This window comes from Vulpes lagopus, chromosome 10, assembly GCF_018345385.1.
Source record: "Vulpes lagopus strain Blue_001 chromosome 10, ASM1834538v1, whole genome shotgun sequence".
NCBI classification, from domain to species: Eukaryota; Metazoa; Chordata; class Mammalia; order Carnivora; family Canidae; genus Vulpes; species Vulpes lagopus.
Genome location: NC_054833.1, coordinates 2509695 through 2531791, shown reverse-complemented (window position 1 = coordinate 2531791; position 22097 = coordinate 2509695). Strand labels below are relative to the sequence as shown.

The 22097-nt window shown below is 38.9% G+C and overlaps 1 protein-coding gene across 5 annotated transcripts in view; it reads left to right on the top strand.

The window, feature by feature from the left end:
• Positions 1-22097, top strand: part of CARMIL1 (capping protein regulator and myosin 1 linker 1) — a 318108-nt gene that overhangs the window by 250563 nt on the left and 45448 nt on the right. For all 5 annotated transcript variants that reach the window (XM_041771073.1, XM_041771071.1, XM_041771070.1 and 2 more), the window contains exons 28-29: positions 60-147; positions 2622-2768. In XM_041771073.1, the coding sequence (XP_041627007.1) occupies positions 60-147; positions 2622-2768 (235 nt within the window). The remainder of the gene's footprint in view (positions 1-59; positions 148-2621; positions 2769-22097) is intronic.

Here is a 22097-nt window from a genome sequence, read left to right as displayed (position 1 = left end):
TGGGTGATGTTTTTCCATACAAATTAAAATGTCACTGTGTACTTTTGTTTTTCACCTAGTGAAGTGAAGTTGACAGTGGCCTCCTTCCTGTCTGATCGAATTGTGGATGAAATTCTGGATGCACTTTCACACTGCCATCATAAACTGGTGAGTGTGGTGGACATCTTGAGTGGGACTTCCTGTTGTGGGCTGCTGTGAAGCAGGGCAGGCTCCAACATGGGGATGTGGCTTCTTTCCTGCATTTTACTCTTTTGCAACTTTATGGGCCAAGATCCTGCTTTTCCCTCCTACATTGCTTCCAAATATAGAACATGTTAGAGCTTCTCCAGGGAATAGAAGGGGAAAGGAGAAGTAATTGTATTGAGAAGTTTTGTTGTGTGATTTATATTGCTGGTCAAAGGTTTTGGTATGAAATAATGCTGAGGCTGAGATCTAAAATTAAGAAATTACGATTAATTTTTGTGTGCTTGTTTTGTTGCTCTCTGATATGATAATTTGGTAATGGACTATTCTTGAAAACATGGGGTGAGGGGAATGAAATATTTGGAGTCCAAAGAAAGTCAAGGGTAAAATGGACATGTCCTAGGGATTGATAGCTGCCGAGTGCCCAGCCAGGCCTCTTGGATGTAACTGAGGTGAAGAAATAAATTTTCTTCATCTAGAGACTGGTTTTATCAAAGTAGAAGACTTTACTTCCAGTACTGGTGCATATAAAAAATATATCAGACACTTCATGTGTTTTTAACTTTAGGAAGTCCTCTGAGGCACCTATGAAAGTTTTGTTACTCCTTACATCTTGCGTCATGAACATTGTAGCAATGTGATGTGATAGGAATCTCTCAAGCAAGTTATGACATATTCCCCATTTCAGGTTAATTACAGGCTGGAAATAGCCTGTTTTATGACATTGAATTGTTGGTGACACCAGAAAACACCACGGTGAGAACAACAGTAACTGCTTCTTTTCCACGAGGCAGGCAACATGAATATTCTGAAAAACTCATTTTAGAAAAATACATAGGCTGTCCTCTAAAATTGAAAAGGTAGGACAGGCGTCTAGAGCAGTGCCATCAAAATGCTGCCCATGGGTTGGAGCTGGCCCCACGAACCCATGGGCACCTGACAAGGTTAGGTCAACAGGCAAGAAGAAACACAGAGAAAATTCTGGAGCAATTTGAGATGGCCACAATACACAAACACAGTTATTTCTCTAAAGTTTCATTTTTATTGTATTTCACCAGTTCTATTGGTTTGTGGCAAACTGGAAATATAAAAAACTGGTTCCTCCCCACAGAGAATCTAAGAATCACTAGCTTCTAGCTTATGGCACAATAAAGAGCTATGTTATTGTTTAGAACTCCTAAGTCAGACTTTTCCTTTTTTAAATAAGCAGACACAACATCCATGGAGCATGCTTTATAGAACAGTTTCTCCATAACCCAAGGCTGCAAGGACCACCTCAAAATGCCCTCAACATGATTGTATCAACGTGACTGTACATGAGCACTACACTGAAGGGTTGAATTTTCTGCTTTTTTTTTTTTTAACATGTGTCCTTTAAAGAATGTACTCAGAAAATATTGACTTTTGTTTTCAATTTAAAAAAGAATTGTGTGGGTAAATTTTTTTTTAAGATTTTATGATTTTATTTATTCAGTCATGAGAGACACACAGAGAGAGGCAGAGACACAGGCAGAGGGAGAAGCAGGCTCCAGGCAGGGAGCCCGATATGGGACTCCATCCCGAGACTCCAGGATCACGCCCTGGGCTGAAGGCAGGCGCTAAACCACTGAGCCACCCAGGGATCCCTGTGGGTGCACTTTTATAGTAAGCTTTATTTTAATATTCTGCAGATTTGGATTGTAAGGAGAGAGCTTAGCTTAACTGTTATATGAAAGGATAGTATCTAAAAAAAATGAAATTTTGTTTTCAGAGACATTCCAATTACATTAATATGTTCTCTAATTTAACTTTAGAAGTATAGCCAGAGGTTCCACAGTATTGTCAACTGGTTCTCATCGTTTCACAAGAGTTAATCAAAGTTCCTAGTGATGATTCAGCTCAGCACTAGAGTTTATTAATTTCAGCCCAGTTTATTCTCTTATCATTAATTTTTTTTAGGTTTACCTAGAGCATAACACTGGAAATTAATAAATCCTATTAAATATGGTATTCATGATCTGAAAACAATGAAAGCTAGCAGCAGTTACAATTTTGTTAGCAATTTCCTTCCTTTCAGCCCTTTAAAAACTGAGAATGTTGGAAACATCTTATGTCTCCTAATTAGATACTTTTAAAGCATTAGAGAGAGAAATAAATTATTTCAGAGGAAATATAAAATAAAATTAATAAAAAGAACACTCCTTGTTTTCTTCTAGACTAAGTATTCTTGTCAATTACTAAAGGAGGTTTTGTAATTTCTTGCTTAAGACAGTCCACCCTCCAAAGATAGTAAGAGGTGAGTTATTGTAGTGGGAATGTGTTAAGAATTGTCATTAACCACACACAGGTGGAATCCTTCACTGTGCCACCTTGTGGAAGGTATCTTCCAGAATTCTGCTAACCTGCTCTTCCTTTGCCTCTGGTGCCTTTTCTCCTTATACCCGTCTTGACTCTCTTAGACTGACCATTTCAGCAGACGAGGCAAGACCCTTCCTGAGCCTGAGGCCATAGAGATTGAGCTGGTGGAGAAGCCAGCTAAGCACTCTGTCATCACGATGGAGGAGCTCACGGAGATGGAGCGTTTGGAAGATCTGGATACTTGTATGGTAAGACACATCCTTTGGTGACACCATGACTCCATCACCATAGGGCTTTGCTACTAAATTTTTTTTTTTTAAGATCTCACCTTTACAAACCAGACCAAATAAAACTCCCTGGCAGGGATCATTCTTTCAGAAACTTATTGCTTACAGAGATTGTTAATGAAGCTAATAAAGCTGAAGCTTCAGGTCCCCCTCCAAAGCCCAGTACCATACTTTGGATTTGTAATTTTATAAAACCTCACTTTATTTTATTTCATTTAATTCTATTCTATATTCCAGTATGTTAACAGACAGTGTAATATTAGTTTTAGGGGTACAATATAGTGACTCAGCACTTTCATCCATCACCTGGAGCTCATCACAGGTGCCCTCCTTCATCCCCATCACCTATGTTAACCATCCCTCCACCAACCTCCCCTCTGGTGACGACGAGTTTGTTCTTTAGAGTTAACAGTATATTTCTTGGTTTGTCTCTCTCTTTTTTTCTTTTGCTCATTCTTTTGGGTTTATTTGTTTCTTAAAACTTTTCTTAAAGAGCATTCCCATACACCCCTCCCAAGGACAAATTGTGGAAGTTTCACTGAGCCATAAAACCTGGTTCTGTCCCTGTGGCTGCAGTGGAAAAAATTCCTGAATTCATTAGGAGAAATTTATTATTTAACTTTTGAAAGTCATTGGTAACAAGAAAATATTTTAAAATAAATAAGCCATTAAAAATGGAGGACTTTCATTTATATTTAAATATATTTATAATATATATTTATAATATTTATATTTATAAATATATATTTATATTTAAATATAATATATTTATAATATTTATAAAATATTTTAAAATAAATAAGCCATTAAAAATGGAAGGACTTTTTCCCACACAGAATGTGTGGAATGACTATTTCTGTCTTGGTCCTATCACTTTTTTCCTTATGGTGCTTTTTCCTATTGTTAACTTACATAATTTGAGGGTATCCTCTTAAATTTGCATTTCCCATTTAGTTTATATTCTATTTAATTCCCTTGACTTGATGTGCTTTAGAAGATGGAATATACATACAGTGTTACCTAGCAGTGGGTCTCAATTCCTTACTTTCTAAATTTCACATGGTATATTCATCTGGCCACATAACTAGAGTGTTCAGGTTGCTGATACATTTTTTCTGCTCTAAGGGCAATTTTACTTAGGTTCCTATTTCATTATTTTAGAATTTGTATTATTAACATAGTTACATTTTACTTTACCATTATAACAGTTATATGTGCCTCCGTATTCAATATTTTTATGTTTCACTAAAATAATTCATCTTTTAGGAATTCCTTATAATCTGAGAGAGTGCTGCTGAGATAACATCTGGGCTACTTCTTTGTCCAAATGTTTCTACAATTACTAATGATTTTAGTAGTTTTTAGTTTCAGGCATGTCAGAAATGATATTTGTTTTAAACTTTCAAAACCAAGGATGCGAGGTGCCCACTATTATTTTTCTAGCCCAGAAGGAAAGATAATGCTTTAAGTACTTTCTTATTTATAAGCCATTGTTACCTGCTAAAGTTGGTGAATAAAATAATTGAGAACCCTCCAGATAAAATCCTATCATATACAAAGAGGCTAGCAAAGAAAGTCAGAAATAAAATCCTACTTTTTCAAATAACATTCTAGTAGAGCTAATGATGGCAGATAATTTGCTATACAACTATGTAAACTTACAAGTGTATTTATTTACTCTATGTGGGAGGAATTGTCAAGTTTTTAAATAACTTGCTTGTCCAGTATATTGTAAAATGTGTCTTTAGTATTTTTACTTTGTTTGCATCTTGAGGCAATCGAAGTTAACACAGGGTAATTATTCAGTAAGCTCTTAGGCTAACCCCAAAGAAAATAAGTATGTTATAGAAAATAAGGTGTTTGTTTGTTTGTTTGTTTGTTTGTTTTAGGAAATAGTTTTAAATTCGAAATTAACTCTACATGTCACGTTTGCTGCCAGAATTGTTTGGTCATGTGTGAGTTCAGAAAGAGTAAAGAAAATGTGAGTTAGTAAGATGTATTTTGTTGCATTTATAAGTTATGTGGTTTAGGCTGAGAGTGTTGGCTAAGAAAGACTAGCTTAGCCACTATAAGGATGGTGTTTCATTGTGTAAACTTTGTTTTTGTATGATTGATTAAGGTTTTGTCATGTGAAAGAAAAAGGTGGTTCTTAAAGTGGGTGGGGTGAGAATAGAGGAGAAAATCATTTCTTTAAATTTATTTTTTATTAAGGTACAATTGACATATAACACTCTTTGTTTTATTTACTTTTTATTTTTTTTAAAAGATTTATTTATATATTTGGGAGAGGGAGAGAGTGCACATGAGCAGGGGTAGGGGCAAGAAGGAGAGGCAGAGAGAATCTTTTTTTAAAAAAAATATTTCTGTATGTATGTATGTATGTATGTATTTATTTATTTATTCATTCATTCATGAGAGACACGGACTCAAGAGAGACAGAGACATAGGCAGAGGGAGAAGCAGGCTCCTCTCAGGGAGCCCAATACGGGACTCAATCCGGGATCCCAGGATCACGATCTGAGCCGAAGGCAGGCACCCAACTGCTGAGCCACCCAGGCATCCTGAGGTATAGAGAGAATCTTAAGCAGGCTCCATGCCCAGCACTGAGCCCCACATAGGGCTCCAACCCAGGACCCTGAGATCATGACCTGAGCTGAAATCAAGAGTCAGACAAACGGAGCCACCCAAGACCCTCTTTACTTACTTACTTACTTACTTACTTACTTACTTACTTACTTACTTACTTATTTATTTATTTATTTATTTATTTATTTATTATAGTCACAGAGAGAGAGAGAGAGAGAGAATGGCAGAGACATAGGCAGAGGGAGAAGCAGGTTCCATGCACCGGGAGCCCGATGTGGGATTCGATCCGAGGTCTCCAGGATCGCGCCCTGGGCCAAAGGCAGGCGCCAAACCGCTGTGCCACCCAGGGATCCCTACATATTTATTTTTAATGTAACTCTACACCCAATGTGGGGCTCAAACTCATGACCCCCAAGATCAAGAGTCATAGGCTCTACTGACTGAGCCTGTCAGGTATCTTTTTTTTTTTTTTTTTCTTTCTGTCAGGTATCTTGGTGTTGTTTTACTTTTAGGTATACAATATAATGATTTGATATATATATACATATATATTGTAAAATGACGACCACAGTAAATTTAGTTAACATCCATCATAACACATAGTTACAAACTTTTTGTTCTTTGTGAGAACATTTATGATCTACTCTTAGGAACTTTCAGATATGCAGTAGGGTACTAACTATGCTTAGGGCAGTGTATGTTACATTCCTAGGACTTGTGTATCTGATGATCAGAAGTCTGTACCATTTTTTATTTTTAAATTTATTTTTAAATTTATTTTATTTTAAATTTATTTTTAAGATTTTATGTATTTATTTATGAGAGAGAGGCAAAGACATAGGCAGAAGGAGAAGCAGACTCCCTACAGGAAGCCCAATGTGGGACTTGATCCCAGGACCCCAGATTCACAACCTGAGCCAAAGGCAGATGCTCAACCACTGAGCCACCCCGGTGCCCCTGTACCTTTTTTTAAATTGCAGGTTATATTTTATTTTATTTATTTATTTTTTTTTTTAAAATTTTTATTTATTTATTAGTCACACACACACACACACACACACAGAGAGAGAGAGAGAGAGAGAGAGAGAGAGAGAGAGAGGCAGAGACACAGGCAGAGGGAGAAGCAGGCTCCATGCACTGGGAGCCCGATGTGGGATTCGATCCTGGGTCTCCAGGATCGCGCCCTGGGCCAAAGGCAGGCGCTAAACCGCTGCACCACCCAGGGATCCCTGCAGGTTATATTTTAAAATTGAGATGCAGAACCACCATCAGGAGCAAAGGGCAAAACTATGCTGCAGGCATACCCAACATGGAGTGGTTTCCATTTTATAAAAATGTTCCTGTTGCTGTGACCTAAGAAGCATAAATAGAGGTTTCCCAGAACCAGGCTCATAGGATGGCCTAAGTTAGAAGGGTGGATTTTTTCTGGTTCTGACCACCATGGAGGCAAGCATTGAGGACTGTTCCTGACTGAGCACCTGCTGAATGGTGGGGGGAGCAGGGCCTTAGGTATGAGTGGGTAACAGAGAAACATGGGATGGGGCTCTCTATAAAAAAGCAATACATGGGCAGAATTTGAAAATAGCATTTTTTTTTTTTGTTCCAACTAATTCCTTCATCATTGTTTTAACTCAGCTAATGACTTGTTAAGGAGCAGAAAACCAGAGCTGAGTTTACTGTTAGTTTAATGGGAAAGAACATTTGTGTGGAGAAAGTGCACATCAGTGGATTTGTACTGTAATGATTTTCCCAATACCCTCAGCCTGACCATCGATCCCAAGCCACCCACAGTGTACACCATGGCAGCTCTTCTAAGTGCAGGGATCCCTTTCCTAAAGAGAATCCATTTTCTCAGCTTTGGACTTTATACCCTAAGCCAGTGGCACAAATCCAGAGCTAATTTGAAAATTAGTTTCACCTTTTAAAACTACCCCTCCTATCATCTCTCAAAATCAAAGTGGCAAATCACTTGTATTTCTCATTGATATCTATTCCCAAATATCCAGGTCCTCACATGGTGCTATTTTAAAAAGGTCTGAAGAACATATTTGCAAGGGAGAGAGATTTAATCTGTTTTGGTTTTCTGAATGAATGAATGTGTACATATTCCTTGGCAGCATTTCCGGCTTAAGTGATCCTGGAAGATAGGACACAGGTTAAGTATTGTGTGAAAGGGTCCCAGAAGAACAAGTGCATCCATGCGTGGATACAGCCTTTCCCACATAGAACTGTGAGCCTCCAGCAGGTAGAGTTTGTGCCATACACACAGCAAGAGCACTGTTGAGTGTGATGCTGTAACTTTACTATTACCTAAAATGTTTATTGATACCCCAGAGCCCTGTGACACTTTGCCTAGGGCATTCCAAAGAAACTTGGACTCATTACCAGCCTCCTCCTTAGCAATTCTACTTACAGATTCAGGATCCTGGCAGTTTTTGCCTATGATGTTCATGACATCTGCTAAATCTATTTTTGAACATTTCTTTAACAAACTTGGTAGGCAATCTGGGCATCTCTTTTTTTCCCCCTACCCCCAGATATCTTGTCTCATGTTTTCTTCCATTTCTCTTTGGTCCAAAAGTCAGTTCCATTTCAATCCTTATATCTCTTTAAAGAACCAGGAGTTATAATCGCACTAAGGAAGGTTTAGTGCCATAAATTAGAGGTAGAAATTTATATTAGTTGAGTTCAAGGATTGCCTTTTTGAAGATGGAAACAATCATCTATATGACTGATTTCTTTATTTAAAAAACTTTTTAAAAATATTTATTTATTTGAAAAAAAAAAAAAATATTTATTTATTTGATACAGAGCATGAGTAGGGGGAGGGGCAGAAGGAGAAGCAGACTCCCCACTGAGCAGGGAGCCTGATGCAGGGCTCAATCCAGGACCTTGTGATCATGACCTGAACCGAAGGCAGATACTTCACCCGCTGAGTCACCCAGGTGTCCCAATAGACTGATTTCCTAAACTTACTCTTTGACTAAGTGAGGGCTGAAATAAGAATGAATGAGTGGTGTGACAGGCCCTGATACCCACTGGGGGGGATGTCTGAGACCTTCTCATCAATCTTAGTTTCATTATTGTTGAAGGAGAAGGCAGTTTTCTTTAAATAAAAGGGCAGAGTTGCAAAACTGTCTTCAATCAAATAATTCTCTTTTTCTTTTAGCTAGAAAGAAACTCAGAGGGGGTGCCTGGGTTGCTCAGTGGTTGAGCATCTGCCATTGGCTCAGGCTTTGATCCCAGGGTCCTGGCATCGAGTCCCGCATTGAGCTCCCTGCAGAGAGCCTGTTTCTCCCTCTGCCTATGTCTCTGCTTCTCTCTCTGTGTCTCAAGAATCAATAAATAAAATCTTTAAAAAAAGAAAAAAACTCAGAGGTTATCTAGTTCATATGGTGGGAATCACGGGGTGGGGGTGGCGGTCAGGGGAGGAGGGCCGGGATAGAATGAGAGCCATCAGAATAACCTGCAGACTTCCAGCCTGTGTCCACTCTCATAGCCCCAGAGATTCTGATGTCACTTTACTCCAAGGAGAAAATCAGATGGTTTAAAAAGTCGTGTTCATTTCTTTAACACATAGATGAAGTCCCTATAATGTGCCAGGTGCTATTCTTCACTCTTTATGAAGAGTAAGCAGTTCAGTCCTTAAACAATCACCTATTAATGATAGATATCATTGCTATCTTGTGTCTATAAGTGGAGAAACTGAGGCATAGAACAGTTAAGAACAAGTGGGGAAACAAGGCATAGAACAAGTTAAGCAACTTGTCCAAGTGACCTGAGGTCACCCAAAGGCAGGCAGTTTGGTATCATAGTATATGGATGTCATATATGGCATATTTCTTACATCCAGAATTAAATCTTGAGTTAGATTTAATTAGACTTGCATTGCTTTGTGTAACAAGTCTGCTTACTAATTCCAAATTAAATTGACATGTGAACAGGAACCCAAATGAAAGACATGTGCTGTATAAACATAACCTAAGCCTTCAGGTTTTAAACGTTATTGGAAACCACTGGATCAAAAATCTGACATGCTCAATTGGTAGACTTGAATCTGCCCACTTTGGGCTTACCTGGAATATTACTTGCCTTTCCATGTGCTATTTTGTTGGTGACAGTGATAAATTAGCTTTCCTACATACTTAAAATCCCAACACACATGCCTTCTATATCATGCTGAAATGTGTATTTACTTAGCCTCTTGATTGTCCATAGACCATCTGTTCTTTCCTGCAATCAGGTGCTCTTAGGAAATCAATATTCCCAGCTGTCTCTTTCAACTTCACTTTGTCATTGGCCTTTGGGGTATTGAAGGATGCTGTTTGCATTCTACTGATTAGTTATTTCTCAGTATTTAATTTATCATTATATATAGTTTACCACCTTTAAAAAATCACAGAAGCTCAGCATTTAGGATCTCATGCCAAGTGGGTGAAGAGCCAGTGTCTGCTCTGTAGTATAACTAACTCACTAATTGTGTGTAATTCTTTCATTTATTTTAATGAGTTTCATACCAGTTTTAAATCAAAAGATATTCATGCAAAGGAGCAGTTCATCTACTTACTGCTATTTCTTTGGAAAAGAATTTTAAAAGGCTTGAATTATTAGTACATCTTGTGAATCCTTTTTTCAATGAGAAAATAACAATTATTTTCCCTTAAACTCAGCCTCAAATTTTAATATATAATTTTTTAAGCTTTTTTTTTTAAAAAAAGTTTTTATTTATTTGAGAGAGCATGAGAGAGAGAGAGAGAGAGAACACGAGTGGAGGGGGAGAAGCAGGCTCCTTGTTGAGTGGGGAGACTGACCTGGGGCTTGATCCCAGGACCTCGGGACCATGACCTGAGTCAAAGGCAGATGCTTAACCAACTGAACCACCCAGGTACCCCTAATTTTTAAGCCTTTTAATACAGATTAAAATGTAGCGAAGATCTGTTTGTCTTGGTCAAATACTTTTTAAAAACAAATCCCCTCAAAAAAAAAACCCACCCCACTTTCAAGTATCAGCAGTTATTAGTTGAACTAATCTATTAACAACAGTACCAAGTATAGATCATTGAGTCGATATCTCATGTAAATTAGTTGCACTGTGTTCAAGCCCTATTGGCTTCTTCTTATGATTTTATTTATTCTGTAATGTCATTTCCTTATTGATATCATTATGGGAAATAGAGGTTTTGACTTTATAACCACTGGAAAGCAGCCCAAGAAAACCTCTTAATTTCCACATTTTAATTTTCAAACCTATAGCACAATCTATATAGTTCAGCCAGAGCAAGTAGTGTGTTTCTCAAAGTTCTAGTAATTTTTATGGCAGTCCTTTGTGGAAATGCCAGGGGTACCCTGCAAATCCCTAAAGAGGCTGCCATTCCCTGACGGCTGACAGTTTTCTTAATTTTCTAATTTTTAAGTGGCACCATAAAATAACTTAGAACATTAACTAGTTGTGACTAGTCAGGACATTCCAAAACCAGCATCAAAACTGGGCATCTGACTTGCAGAGGATATGATGATTCTTCTGAGCTCTATTCTGACATGTAGTGGTAACTATAAAAGATAATTTTGGTTTCCCTCAGGAATTAAATTAAGCAAATGACCCTAATAGGCTGTGGATTGATGAAACAAACCAAAACCATACCATTGTTTACATGAGGGGGCGGTTATAGATGACAGAGGAGTTACTTATACTTCCTTAAACAGGACATTTTCTAGTAAAGTGCTAACTAGCTAAGTCCCTTACAAGCAATCACAGATTTAGTAACTCCTGGGATAGTACAGTAGAACCAGTATTTGATAATTTCTCTAAAATCAGTTCCACTTTGCAACTTTAGTAACCTCATGTTTGTGGACTATGCGCATTTGTTTTGACAACCTCTTCCTTCCATCAGAAAACTCCAGATTATCACTGCTTGCCAGTGGAGACCAAAGGTCAGATCCCTGCAGGATGAAAGATGTCCTCTTTAAGGACTGTATTCAAATCGTGAAAGAACACAGTGTCTTTGGATACTAAGTATGTGTGTGAGTATGTATGTTTGTGTCTGTCTAAAGAAGAAGGAAGTGGGCGGTCCTTCAAGGGGGCTTACTTACCCAGGGGGAGAGACAGAGACAGGAACAAGGTATCTGCTGGCACAGGAGCCCAGGGAGGATACAGGAGCATTTCTCATTCATGAACTCTTAGCTGGTTATGAGCTATCGAATGACTCTTTGAACTAAAAATATAGACTAGCAGGCCACTTATTCGTTTAATAGATGCTTATTGTTCATCCACTGTGTACGATATTCCCAGCTTCTTGCTGGAAATGGGAGGCTAAGAAACCAAGACATCCCCCACCAAGTTTGCTCTGCTGAAAGGCAGAAGTGGCAAAGCCAGTTTACCCAGCACTATCATCCGTGTAAATCCCACACACGTATTTGCTTAGGTTTGGAAAGATGGGAGTCTGCCACCGAAATGAGGTCATCCAGAAAGGCTTGAATTAGTACAGAATGCATCTTGCAATCCTCTGTCACATCCCACAGGTGACTCATCAAATCAATGGGATGGTTTTGACCAGGAGTTTAAAGATACTTCTCAGAAATGAAACATTAAGTGTGAATATGAAGTACCAGATTACATTGCGTGTTTGCTTCAGTTATACACACATGTACATCCATTAGGTTGTGACATACATACATTCCATATACAAGGCAGGTCAGTCTGGGGCTCCTGGCTGGCTCAAATTATTGAAGCATCTGCCTTTGGCACAGGTCATGATCTCAGGGTCCTGGGACCCAGCCCTGTGTCAGGCTCCCTGCTCAGTGGGAAGTCTGCTTCTATGTCTCCCTGCCCTCCTCTCATGCTCTCTCTCTTGTTATCTCTTTCCCTCTCTCTCAAAGAAATACAATATTTTTTAAAAAGTGTTCAGGGGCTACAGAAGTATAGTTTCTTGTATGCAGCCTTAATTTGGGCTTTGTTTCTTTTACTTCTTGGTCCTGATTTACTCCTTCCCTTCCACACAAAGTTTGCTGTTCTCAGTGGGTCTCAGCTCATTTTTGGCTTGAGGCGGTTGCACATGAATAGAGTGACATGTTAGATGTGGTGGGAGAGTGCTCTGTGAGGGTGTGTGGTTTGTCCTGGAAGCAGAGAAGGGGTGCCCAGCCCACCTTGGGGGAAGAGTGTTTTCAAGGAAGGCATCCTGGAGGAAGGTTCTGAGCATCATGCCTGGCACACAGTAGGCCCTCGGTGACTGTTGGCACAGTGAAAGATTGTATTTGAAGAGAGGTTGGCTGGGAGAATGAGTAAGTAAATGTAACAGAGAGGAGTGTACACAGAGGCTCAGACTGAGGGGAGAACATCTAGGTTGAGGGACTCTTGTGGTATTATGGCATGGCAGGGATAGAAGGGTGTGACAAAGAGGCTGGAGGCCATATCACAGTCTTGTAGAGCTCACAAAGATCTCTTAGCTTGTTTATATATTGTCTATTTTTAAATTTTTTAAAAGATTTTATTTATTTGAGAGAGAGAACAAGTAGGGGGAGGGGCAAAGGGGGAGGGAGAATCAGACTCCCCACTGATCAGGGAGCCCAACATGGGGCTCAATCCCAGGACCCTGGGATCATGAACTGAGCCCAAGGCAGACTCTTAACCAACTGAACCGCCTAGGTACCCCTAGCCTATTCCTTAACAAAATCAAAATCTAAAGTAAATGGTTTTTAGCTTTGACCTTTGATGCATATTTTGCCAAAAATTCTCCTACTGACTTTCATACTGAAAACCACACTTGGAAACTAGACCAAAAACAAATGACTTCTACACTCCAGATATAACTGCATTTCTTTTATAAATTTTAGTTTCAGTTGTGTAACCTCATTCATATAGTTGCTTCTTGGAGTTATACATGTACTGCTTTCTTTGAGAAACTACTTAGGTGGCACCTTTAGTAATTTATAGGTAAAGTGAGTGAACAGAGTTCAGAGAGGTTAAAAAATAACACAAGGAAGTTATAGCAAAGTTCAGGATCAGTTCCTAGTTATGCCTGCATGGTGTTCTGCTTGTTGGGTAAGGGGGAGCCTTAGCCAAACTCATGCCAGAGCTTCAGACCTAACATCTGATTATCAAAATTGAGCTATATGACCATTTCTCTGCCTCAGAAGACCACCTAATCAGAGCTGAGCTCTAGGGTGGATACCTGCAACCAAGCAGCTTCAAATCTACTCCAGCCCTTGAGCAAGTACTCTGTTGAAATCTCCAAAGGCCATACCCAATTGACATGGCCAAATGGCCTTCTTCTAAAACAGATATTAGAGCATTCTCTGTCACAGCCTTGGCAAAACCACAGAAATTCTTCTCATTGTGTACTATGTGGCCTTGACTACCCAGGTAACTGAATAAATTGGCCACCTGTATGCAGTTATTTGATACTGAAATCTTAAACATTCGAAAGGCATTTGTGTAGGGTTTGCTATATAATTAATATTGAACAACAGGTAAAGACTGTACCCATGTGCTCTAGAAAGCCAGTCTTCTTTAGCTATAATACAACACCATAGTGGACACATTAAGGAGTGTCTAATAGACTGTTTATCTAAGTGTTCTCTGTAGCTTGGGTTGCATATAGTTAACTCACTTTAAAATGAAACTAAAGCCAAAGAAAAATCACAAGGGGCAAAAAGATCACCTTGTTTTTTGACATATTTCCTCATAGATGAAGCAGACTGTGTTAATAAGGATGACTGAAGGCTATGAGCAAATAATTATCAAAGGAATGGATCTGTAATTTAGAGATGACTTAATAATCCATTCTCTTTTAAGAATCTCACTGGAGATTCTATTTAGAAGGGATGTTAATCAAACGCAGTTGAACCGAACATGACAAAGATCTTGGTTTCTGAACCAGATCGGGTTTTTACAGAGTTTGGGTGGTAAGCCATCTTTACCTTAAGTTCAGTCTGAGGTTGAAGATGTAGGACAAGGAGTTTGAAGAGTCAGTCTTAAAAGAACTTGGAGATCCAGTCAGAACCACATCTCCTGATTGCTGATTGACCACTACATCCCTTCAACCACCATCTGTTCTTTTTACTTAGCACCAGTGGGATTTACTGGACTCAAGATTTTTAAACCAGTAGTAGAGTAAATTTTTAAAGGATTTAAAGCTTTTTTTTTTTTTTAAGTAGGCTCTATGCCCAGTATGGTACCAATGCAGAGCTTGAAAAACTCATAACCCTGAAATCAAAAGTCAGATGCTTACTTAACCAACTGAGCCACCCAGGTGCTCCATTTTGTTATAGGATTGAATCTGGTTTTTGGTGGTGGTGGTAGGAACAATTAATTTTTGTCATCTTTATAGGGCTAAAATCCTATGGACAGAGTAAATGTGTTACATTAAGCATTTTAGGCTAAGTTTGATTATTCATCTTGGTGACACTGAGCCTTGATGTCCATTCCAAAGGCGAATTTTTTAAGTCTCCCGACTGCCTCATTCCTGCCTTCCATTTTCACATGGACTTTCCAAAGATCTAGACTTAAATATCTCTCTCAAAGGTAATACTTGGTGAAGACTCCCTCATTATTTATTTATTCTTTTGCAATTAAAAAAAGGCAAATTGTTACTCAACTTTTCATCACTATTAGAATAACATTGTGCTTAATAGTGCAGTAAAATGCAAAACATTGCACTTAATAGTGCAAATAAACTTTGCTTTTTTTTAATAACACTGCAAGGGGCCCATACCTGGTACTTGTGTTCATAAGCATCATGCTTCTGTGCCCAGCAGCACCAACAAGGGCTCTCAAGGTAAAATACTTGCTTGAAAGCAGTACCAAGCACTTTCATTCTTTGGACAGCCCTTAAGGAAAATGCATTAAATTGTAGCTACTTTTTAAAAAAAACATTCAAGTGTGAAACTTCACTTTGGCATCAGTTGCAAGAAGAGTTCAAATGATTGAAAAGTAAGCCATTAACTATTTCCTGGAGAAAGCAGGACAGAGCTAGGAAGATAAAGATTTTTAATTTTCTCGCATCAAAAAAAAAAAAAAAAAAAGCACAGATCTGGAAGCTAAGGAAGGGATCCACATTAATGTACAAATCATTCCTTGCTGTGACTTTCACAATAGCCTCTCATCAGGGCTGCTCTCTGAATGCTTTTGTTTTAACACCGTGATGCCATTTTAACTTTTATATGAAATGAGACTTTGGGTGTGAAAGTTAATAAGGGTGATATGAATAGCTGAATTTAATGTTGTGTTCACTGGGAAATAGCCCCACTAAATCTCACTAAATCTCTATGTATTGTTCTCCTTTTGTCCACAGATTTATTGCAGCTGTCTCAGAGTTATGGCTTATGTACCCCTACCCTCCCTAGAGTTTAAAACTTGTTCCTGTCCAACCATCATTATAAAAGGGATTAGGCAATCTTTTTTTTTCTCATTGAGCTCTACACCAGCTCAACTTTTTAAAAATAGAAATGCATAGAAATTACTTTATATCATTTTATTTATTTTAATTTTTTTTTAGAAATTGCTTTTTTAAACCACACATAAGGTTAGATATTTAAACCACACTATTTGGTTAGATAGTTGAGGGTATAAATCAATGAAGAATGATTAAATTTTGGTTTCCTCTTGAGCATTGACTCAGCTGAAAATCTGGCAGGAAATATTTAAGTTTTGTAACCTCCTACATTAAACAGAGATTACCCCTATCTATTTTAAAAGTGCACAGAAAAGCACAAGGTGAACCTAGCATATCTTGTATCAAAAAGCAAGGATTGGCTCCAACTCCAATGGGATCATTTCAAAGGCTACAAAGTCCAGATTGAAATGGCTTCCCCTGGGACACTCTGGCACCAAAAAGAATAAGGACAGTAATAGTTTATGATACACTGAATTAATTTTTAAGAATCCACGAGTCCATAGCAATACCAAGAAAATAAAAGAGGAGAGGATACAGAGGACTTTTTAAGGAATAGTTGATCTTTGCAGGGGAACAGTACCTAATAAATGTAGGAATGGGGATCCCTGGGTGGCGCAGCGGTTTGGCGCCTGCCTTTGGCCCAGGGCGCGATCCTGGAGACCCGGGATCGAATCCCACGTCGGGCTCCCGGTGCATGGAGCCTGCTTCTCCCTCTGCCTGTGTCTCTGCCTCTCTCTCTATCTCTCTGTGACTATCATAAATAAATAAAAAATTAAAAAAAAAATAAATGTAGGAATGATGATAGAAGTGGAAAGGTACAGTTTGGTAGCCTCTGTTGTATTCATTCATTCAGGCAAGGATTGTTGATGGTTGTTTGAAAATGGGGCCATCGGGATCCCTGGGTGGCGCAGCGGTTTGGCGCCTGCCTTTGGCCCAGGGCGCGATCCTGGAGACCCGGGATCGAATCCCACGTCAGGCTCCCGGTGCATGGAGCCTGCTTCTCCCTCCGCCTGTGTCTCTGCCTCTCTCTCTCTCTGTGACTATCATAAATAAATAAAAAAAAAAAAAAAAAAAAAAAAGAAAATGGGGCCATCACCATGAAACAAAAGTATCACTTCAAAGATGTATTATTAATTACCAAGGGAAAATGTAACCTTATAAGGAAGTGGTTGGAAGTCTCAACCTAACCAAATGACCAACCTTAGTGTTACCAACAGTGGAACAACCTGATGTGGGTGCCACCTGTGATTCAGCCATTAGTTCACAGCATCACCTGTGTGGCAGTGGTGGGGGAGTGAGGGAGGGGTGATGGCTCGCCTGAATCCAATCTCCAGGTAAATGGAGAATATGAGAAAGTCTGTGAAACAATTGACCTGAATTGCTCAAGAAAGAATCATGGAAAAGAAAAGTAGGATTGGTCATGGGGAGAGGAAGACACCCTAGGAAGAGAAACTCAGGAGACATAGGACACACTGTGGTGAGTTCTTCCTTACATCCTGCATCCAACAGGCAGGGGCGCTCCAAGGCATTTGAGGGACAACTGGGGAAATTTGAATACGGAGCATAGTGTGTACATTAGAAATTCTAGAATTGCTATTAGTAGGTGTGATCATCGTGTATGGTTCTGTAGGAGAAAGTGTTCTTGCGGGAGTATTTGAAAGTGAAATGTCAAGATGTCAAAAACTTTAAAATGATTCAACCAAAAATGTGCATGCATATGTGTTAGAGACAGGGAGAGAGAAAGAAAGAAATTAAATGAAGTAATGTGACAAAATGTTAATAATTAAGGGACCTATGTCAAGAGCACACATGTATTATACTATTTGTTTTGAAATTTGAGAATAGAATACATAGTTGGCTGGAGGAGAGCAGGTATGTGTAGGTGAAGAGCTTATTGGTTGAAGAAGTGGACACATGAGCCATGAGGGTCCATGAGGAAAGTTTTTATCAGTTCAACATGAAATGGGAAAAATAAGGACAATAGAAAAAATTTTTCATGAAAATAAATATATCTAATTTCAGGGATTCTTCTTTAAAATAGATCATGTACTTCCATTTTTATGTTTGTGCCCTAGTCTATAAACTGTGTTGTGGGGGAGGGGCACTGGATTAAAGCTGTAGTTCAGTTCACTCAATCTCTGTGCTTTGATAGAAGGAAGTGCTAAAATCACTACCAAGACATTTGTATAAATAAATAGAATAAACCCCATCAAGGTTCATGATAATTTTTTTTAACCTCTCACATGTGAGTTTTTCGGTAAACAAAATGAAGAAGGTAGACATGGTGCCAAGTTTTTGTTTTAATTTGGCTTTTTGGAGCTACTAAATGTTGGGATGGTTTCTCCTCTTGAATCACAGCACAGCAGTCATAATGCTTATAAAATACTTGCACATAAAAAACAACCCTGAGTTGCTTGTGTGTGTGTGTGTGTTTTTAAGTTGGCTCCATGCTCAGCATAGAGCCCATTGAGGGGCTGAACTCACAAGCATGAGAACAAGAGTTGGATGCTTAACTGGCCACCCATGTGCCCCAGCAGTATATTTTTTTGATACCAGAATGTAAACTGTAGGAGCCCAGAGACCCAACTTTACCTTATTTACTGCTATGCCATTCTCAAGATTGCCTGGTAAGCTGTAGGTGCTCAGTAAATATTTGTTGAATCTTAAATAATACAAAATATTATCCTGATAAAGTGGTAGCCTCCTTCCACCGCTACCAACAATCTCTCTTCTCCTCCTTCCCTTACCACTGTCATGAGTTGGGACGCTTCCTGTTTATTTTGTATGTTCAGACATACATGGATTCATGAACAATATTTAGTGTTATTTTGCATGGTTTAGAATTTACATAAGTGGCATCATGCCGTGCGTATTTTTCTAAAACTTGTGTTTTTCATTCACTATTATCTTTTGAGATTTGTTCATGTTGTTACACGTAAAACTTTTTTTCCTCTTTTAAAACTGCTGTTCCATCATTTTGCTGTATTTCATTTGAGTTATCCATTTCCCTATCAAAGCTTTTAGATTGTTCCCAGCTTTTGGCTCTTAGAAGCCTACTGCTTACACATGCATCCTCACCCCCCAGTCATTATCTTGGGAACAGGAAATGGAAAGATGATAGAATCACTATTGTTCATAATCACTACCAGTTATAGAAGCACTGTGAGGCTATTGAATGGCACTATTAGCAGTTAATATTCATTTTATCTTATTTAATCTTCACAACAAATTATTTTACAAACTAGAAAACTAGTCTTGGGGGCGCCTGGTGGTTTGGTTGGTTAAGCATCTGCCTTCAGCTAGGGTCATGATCTCAAGGTCCTGGGATAGAGCCCTGCATTGGGCTTCCTGCTCAGCGGGGAGTCTACTTCTCCCTCTCCTTCTGCCCTGTGCACCGCAGCCCCCCCCCGCCAAGCTCATGCTCTATCTCAAGTGGGTAGCCATCCTGAACCTGGGACCTGGCCCCTGTGGGGATCTTGACCCCAGACAACAACTGCCAGGCCTCCTAGAGGCCCCTATGCCACCCTCAGAGGTCTCCTATGAAGCTGGAGTTCTCTGGAGTCCATACAAGAGAAAGAGGAGGAACCTTTCTGTTCATGTCTCCCCTCAGCTCTACCACCTTGGGGCATCAGTTTTTCTCCTCATCCTCTCTCCTCCTTACTCTTGGACAAATAAACAGCCTATGAGCACATAGGCAAACAACAACAACAACTTGACATAACAAAAACATTGGCCAAAGTCCCACAACCCCATAAGTGACAGATTGAGGATTAGAGCTCTGTTCTTAGATGCCAAAGCCTTGCACATGAGACATACTCTGAAGAGCAGAGAAGCTCTTAACACTCACTGGTCCTCCTCTTGTCCTAGTGGGAGTAGTTAGAGTCAATATAGTTAACTGAGTTGCAAAAAGTGTGCCAAAGGAGCAGAGGAATGAACTAATGATCTTCTTTCCATTGAAAAGTTGAGTCATCTGTTGCCATGGTTTCCCTCTTCATAGGAATTTTTTTTTTTTTTTTTTTTTGGCTTGCCTGTCATTCTAGGAGTTGAACCAATTGAAAGGTCCCTCACCTTCACATATAATGATCTTTAGATCATTATAAGAGCACTTATAACAACAAGAGCACTTGTCTTGTTGAACTAACCTTTCATAAAAAGAAGGGAAGTCTAAGATTATCCATGAGACTTAACCACCAGCTGTAACTCACTCGTGTACGTATCCATAATCATATCTTTAAGGAAACTTTCGAGAGGATGTGGATTTAAAAGGGGAAGCAGGAGTCTTTATTTCAGGCAATTCAGGAATATTAAAAATGTATTTTTACTTTTTCTCCTTTATCTAGCAAGGCTGTTTTCAATCTAATTTACTGAATCCTAAAATGAGATCTATTTGAAGAAAATTACCTAATAAAGTATGAAATTAGTCTGGAGACTGAGACTTTTTTGGCACATTGCTGATGGAAGCTTTCCTGATAAGCAGATAATATGCTAATGATAACGGTGATGTTGGTGATGGCTATGGGGAATGCCTTTGACTGGTGTGCCACCTGTTTTTTTTTTTTAAGATTGTATGTATGTATGTATGTATGAATTTAGAGAGCATGCACATGTGAATAGGAGAAGGTCAGAGGGAGAAGAAGAGAGGGAATCCCAAGCAAACACCCCACTGAGCACAGAGCACAAAGCAGGGCTCCATCCCAGGATCCTGAGATCATGACCTGAGCCAAAGTCAGATGCTCAACTAACTGAACCACCCAGGTCCCCCTGTGCCACCTTTTTTCTAAAGAGACCCATATTCCTAGATTGGACCCGTTATTTCGTCGTGTTGTGTATTGAGAAAAATTGGCACAGAAACAATAAGAAATGTGAAAAAAAGAGTCAGCCCAGTTAGATGGAGGAGGTAGCTTTCGTCAGGGTGTGTTTTCAGGAAATTTGAAACCCCCTACCCCTCAATACTTTGCTTTCACAAAGCCTGACATTCAATAGCTGAACTTTTTTTTGTTGTTATGTTTTTTTAAACTCTTTTATAAATTTTCATGACATTAAGAAGATGATCTAACAACTGTTGATGATCAGTGAGATTTAAAAAATTATTTCATTAGAAATTTAAAGTAAAATATAAGGTATAAGGTATCATTGGCTTCGATAACACTGTGCGTAGGTAACTGTTTTAGAACCTGGCATCAACTCCTTTCCTGAAAAGCTTTGGCAACAGAGGGAGAGAGAAAATTCAAAGCTACTTCATCCTAAAGTGCACTGGGGAGCATAGGATAATATAGAAAGCCCCCCAGAGGAGATGCTTCTACATGCCTGGAGATACACTATTACCACATTGTTGCTGAGACCATCAGTTTGGCCCAAGAACCAAAACCTGCATGGGGTTGTCCAATGTCTGCCTAGTGTTCTGTCTGCAATGTGCTTCGGGGCTGGTGATGTCTTCATTCCCCAAGTGGGGTCAGTATCTCATGGGATTTGTAGATGGCATTCTGTATGCTCTTAACAGAAGAGGTAACAGGTCTATGAGTTTCTGCTATTTTCAAGCTATAATTGTGCTTCTGCTTATAAAAAGCTAGATTGGCTGTGTTAAGCCAATAATATTTTTTTGGTCCCTTCTTATTTCCTTTGCTATGGAGGCTTTTTATGGAGCTTTTCTGCTTGTGAACCGTGTCTCTCCCTCCCCTTTTCTTGTAATGCTGTTGCTTTATCTCTCTTCCATTCATATTTTTTTCCTTCCTTTTTGCTGCATGGAGACTCTCTGCTGTACAAGTGTAAGTATTTTTTGGTGGCTCTGCAGTTTCTGGCTGTACTAGTTTACATTCTCATGCTCCATCTGCTTGTGTGCTGCCTGGCTAGTCTCCCCCTAGACTTGGTGTCGTCATCTGTCTGTGGATCCTGCATGAAACAGGCAGCAACTTGAGACAAGATTGGATTTTATAAGATGGTTCAGCTAGCAAAACAGGCAATGAATTTAAAGTATCCTTGCTGTGCCTAAAAGCAAGCAGAGTGTCGATGAAGAGGATACCAACCCTTCAAGAGAGGAAAAGTGGTTTTTCCCTTCATGAAAAAATTAAAATAAAATAAAATAAAAAGTGTGATTACTTAAATGTCCAGATTTTTTTTTTCCTGGTTCTTGCTTCTCAGGACTGTAGAAAATTGGCATCAGGATTTGCTTCTTGTATTAGAAGAATTTTCCCAATCCATTTCCCAACTGTTTTTCTTGTTTTGTTTTTGTTTTTTTTTTTTTTTTTTTTTGTTTTGTTTTTTTTTGTTTTGTTTTTTTTTTAACCAACCATGTTTTTGTTTTGGTTTGTTTGTT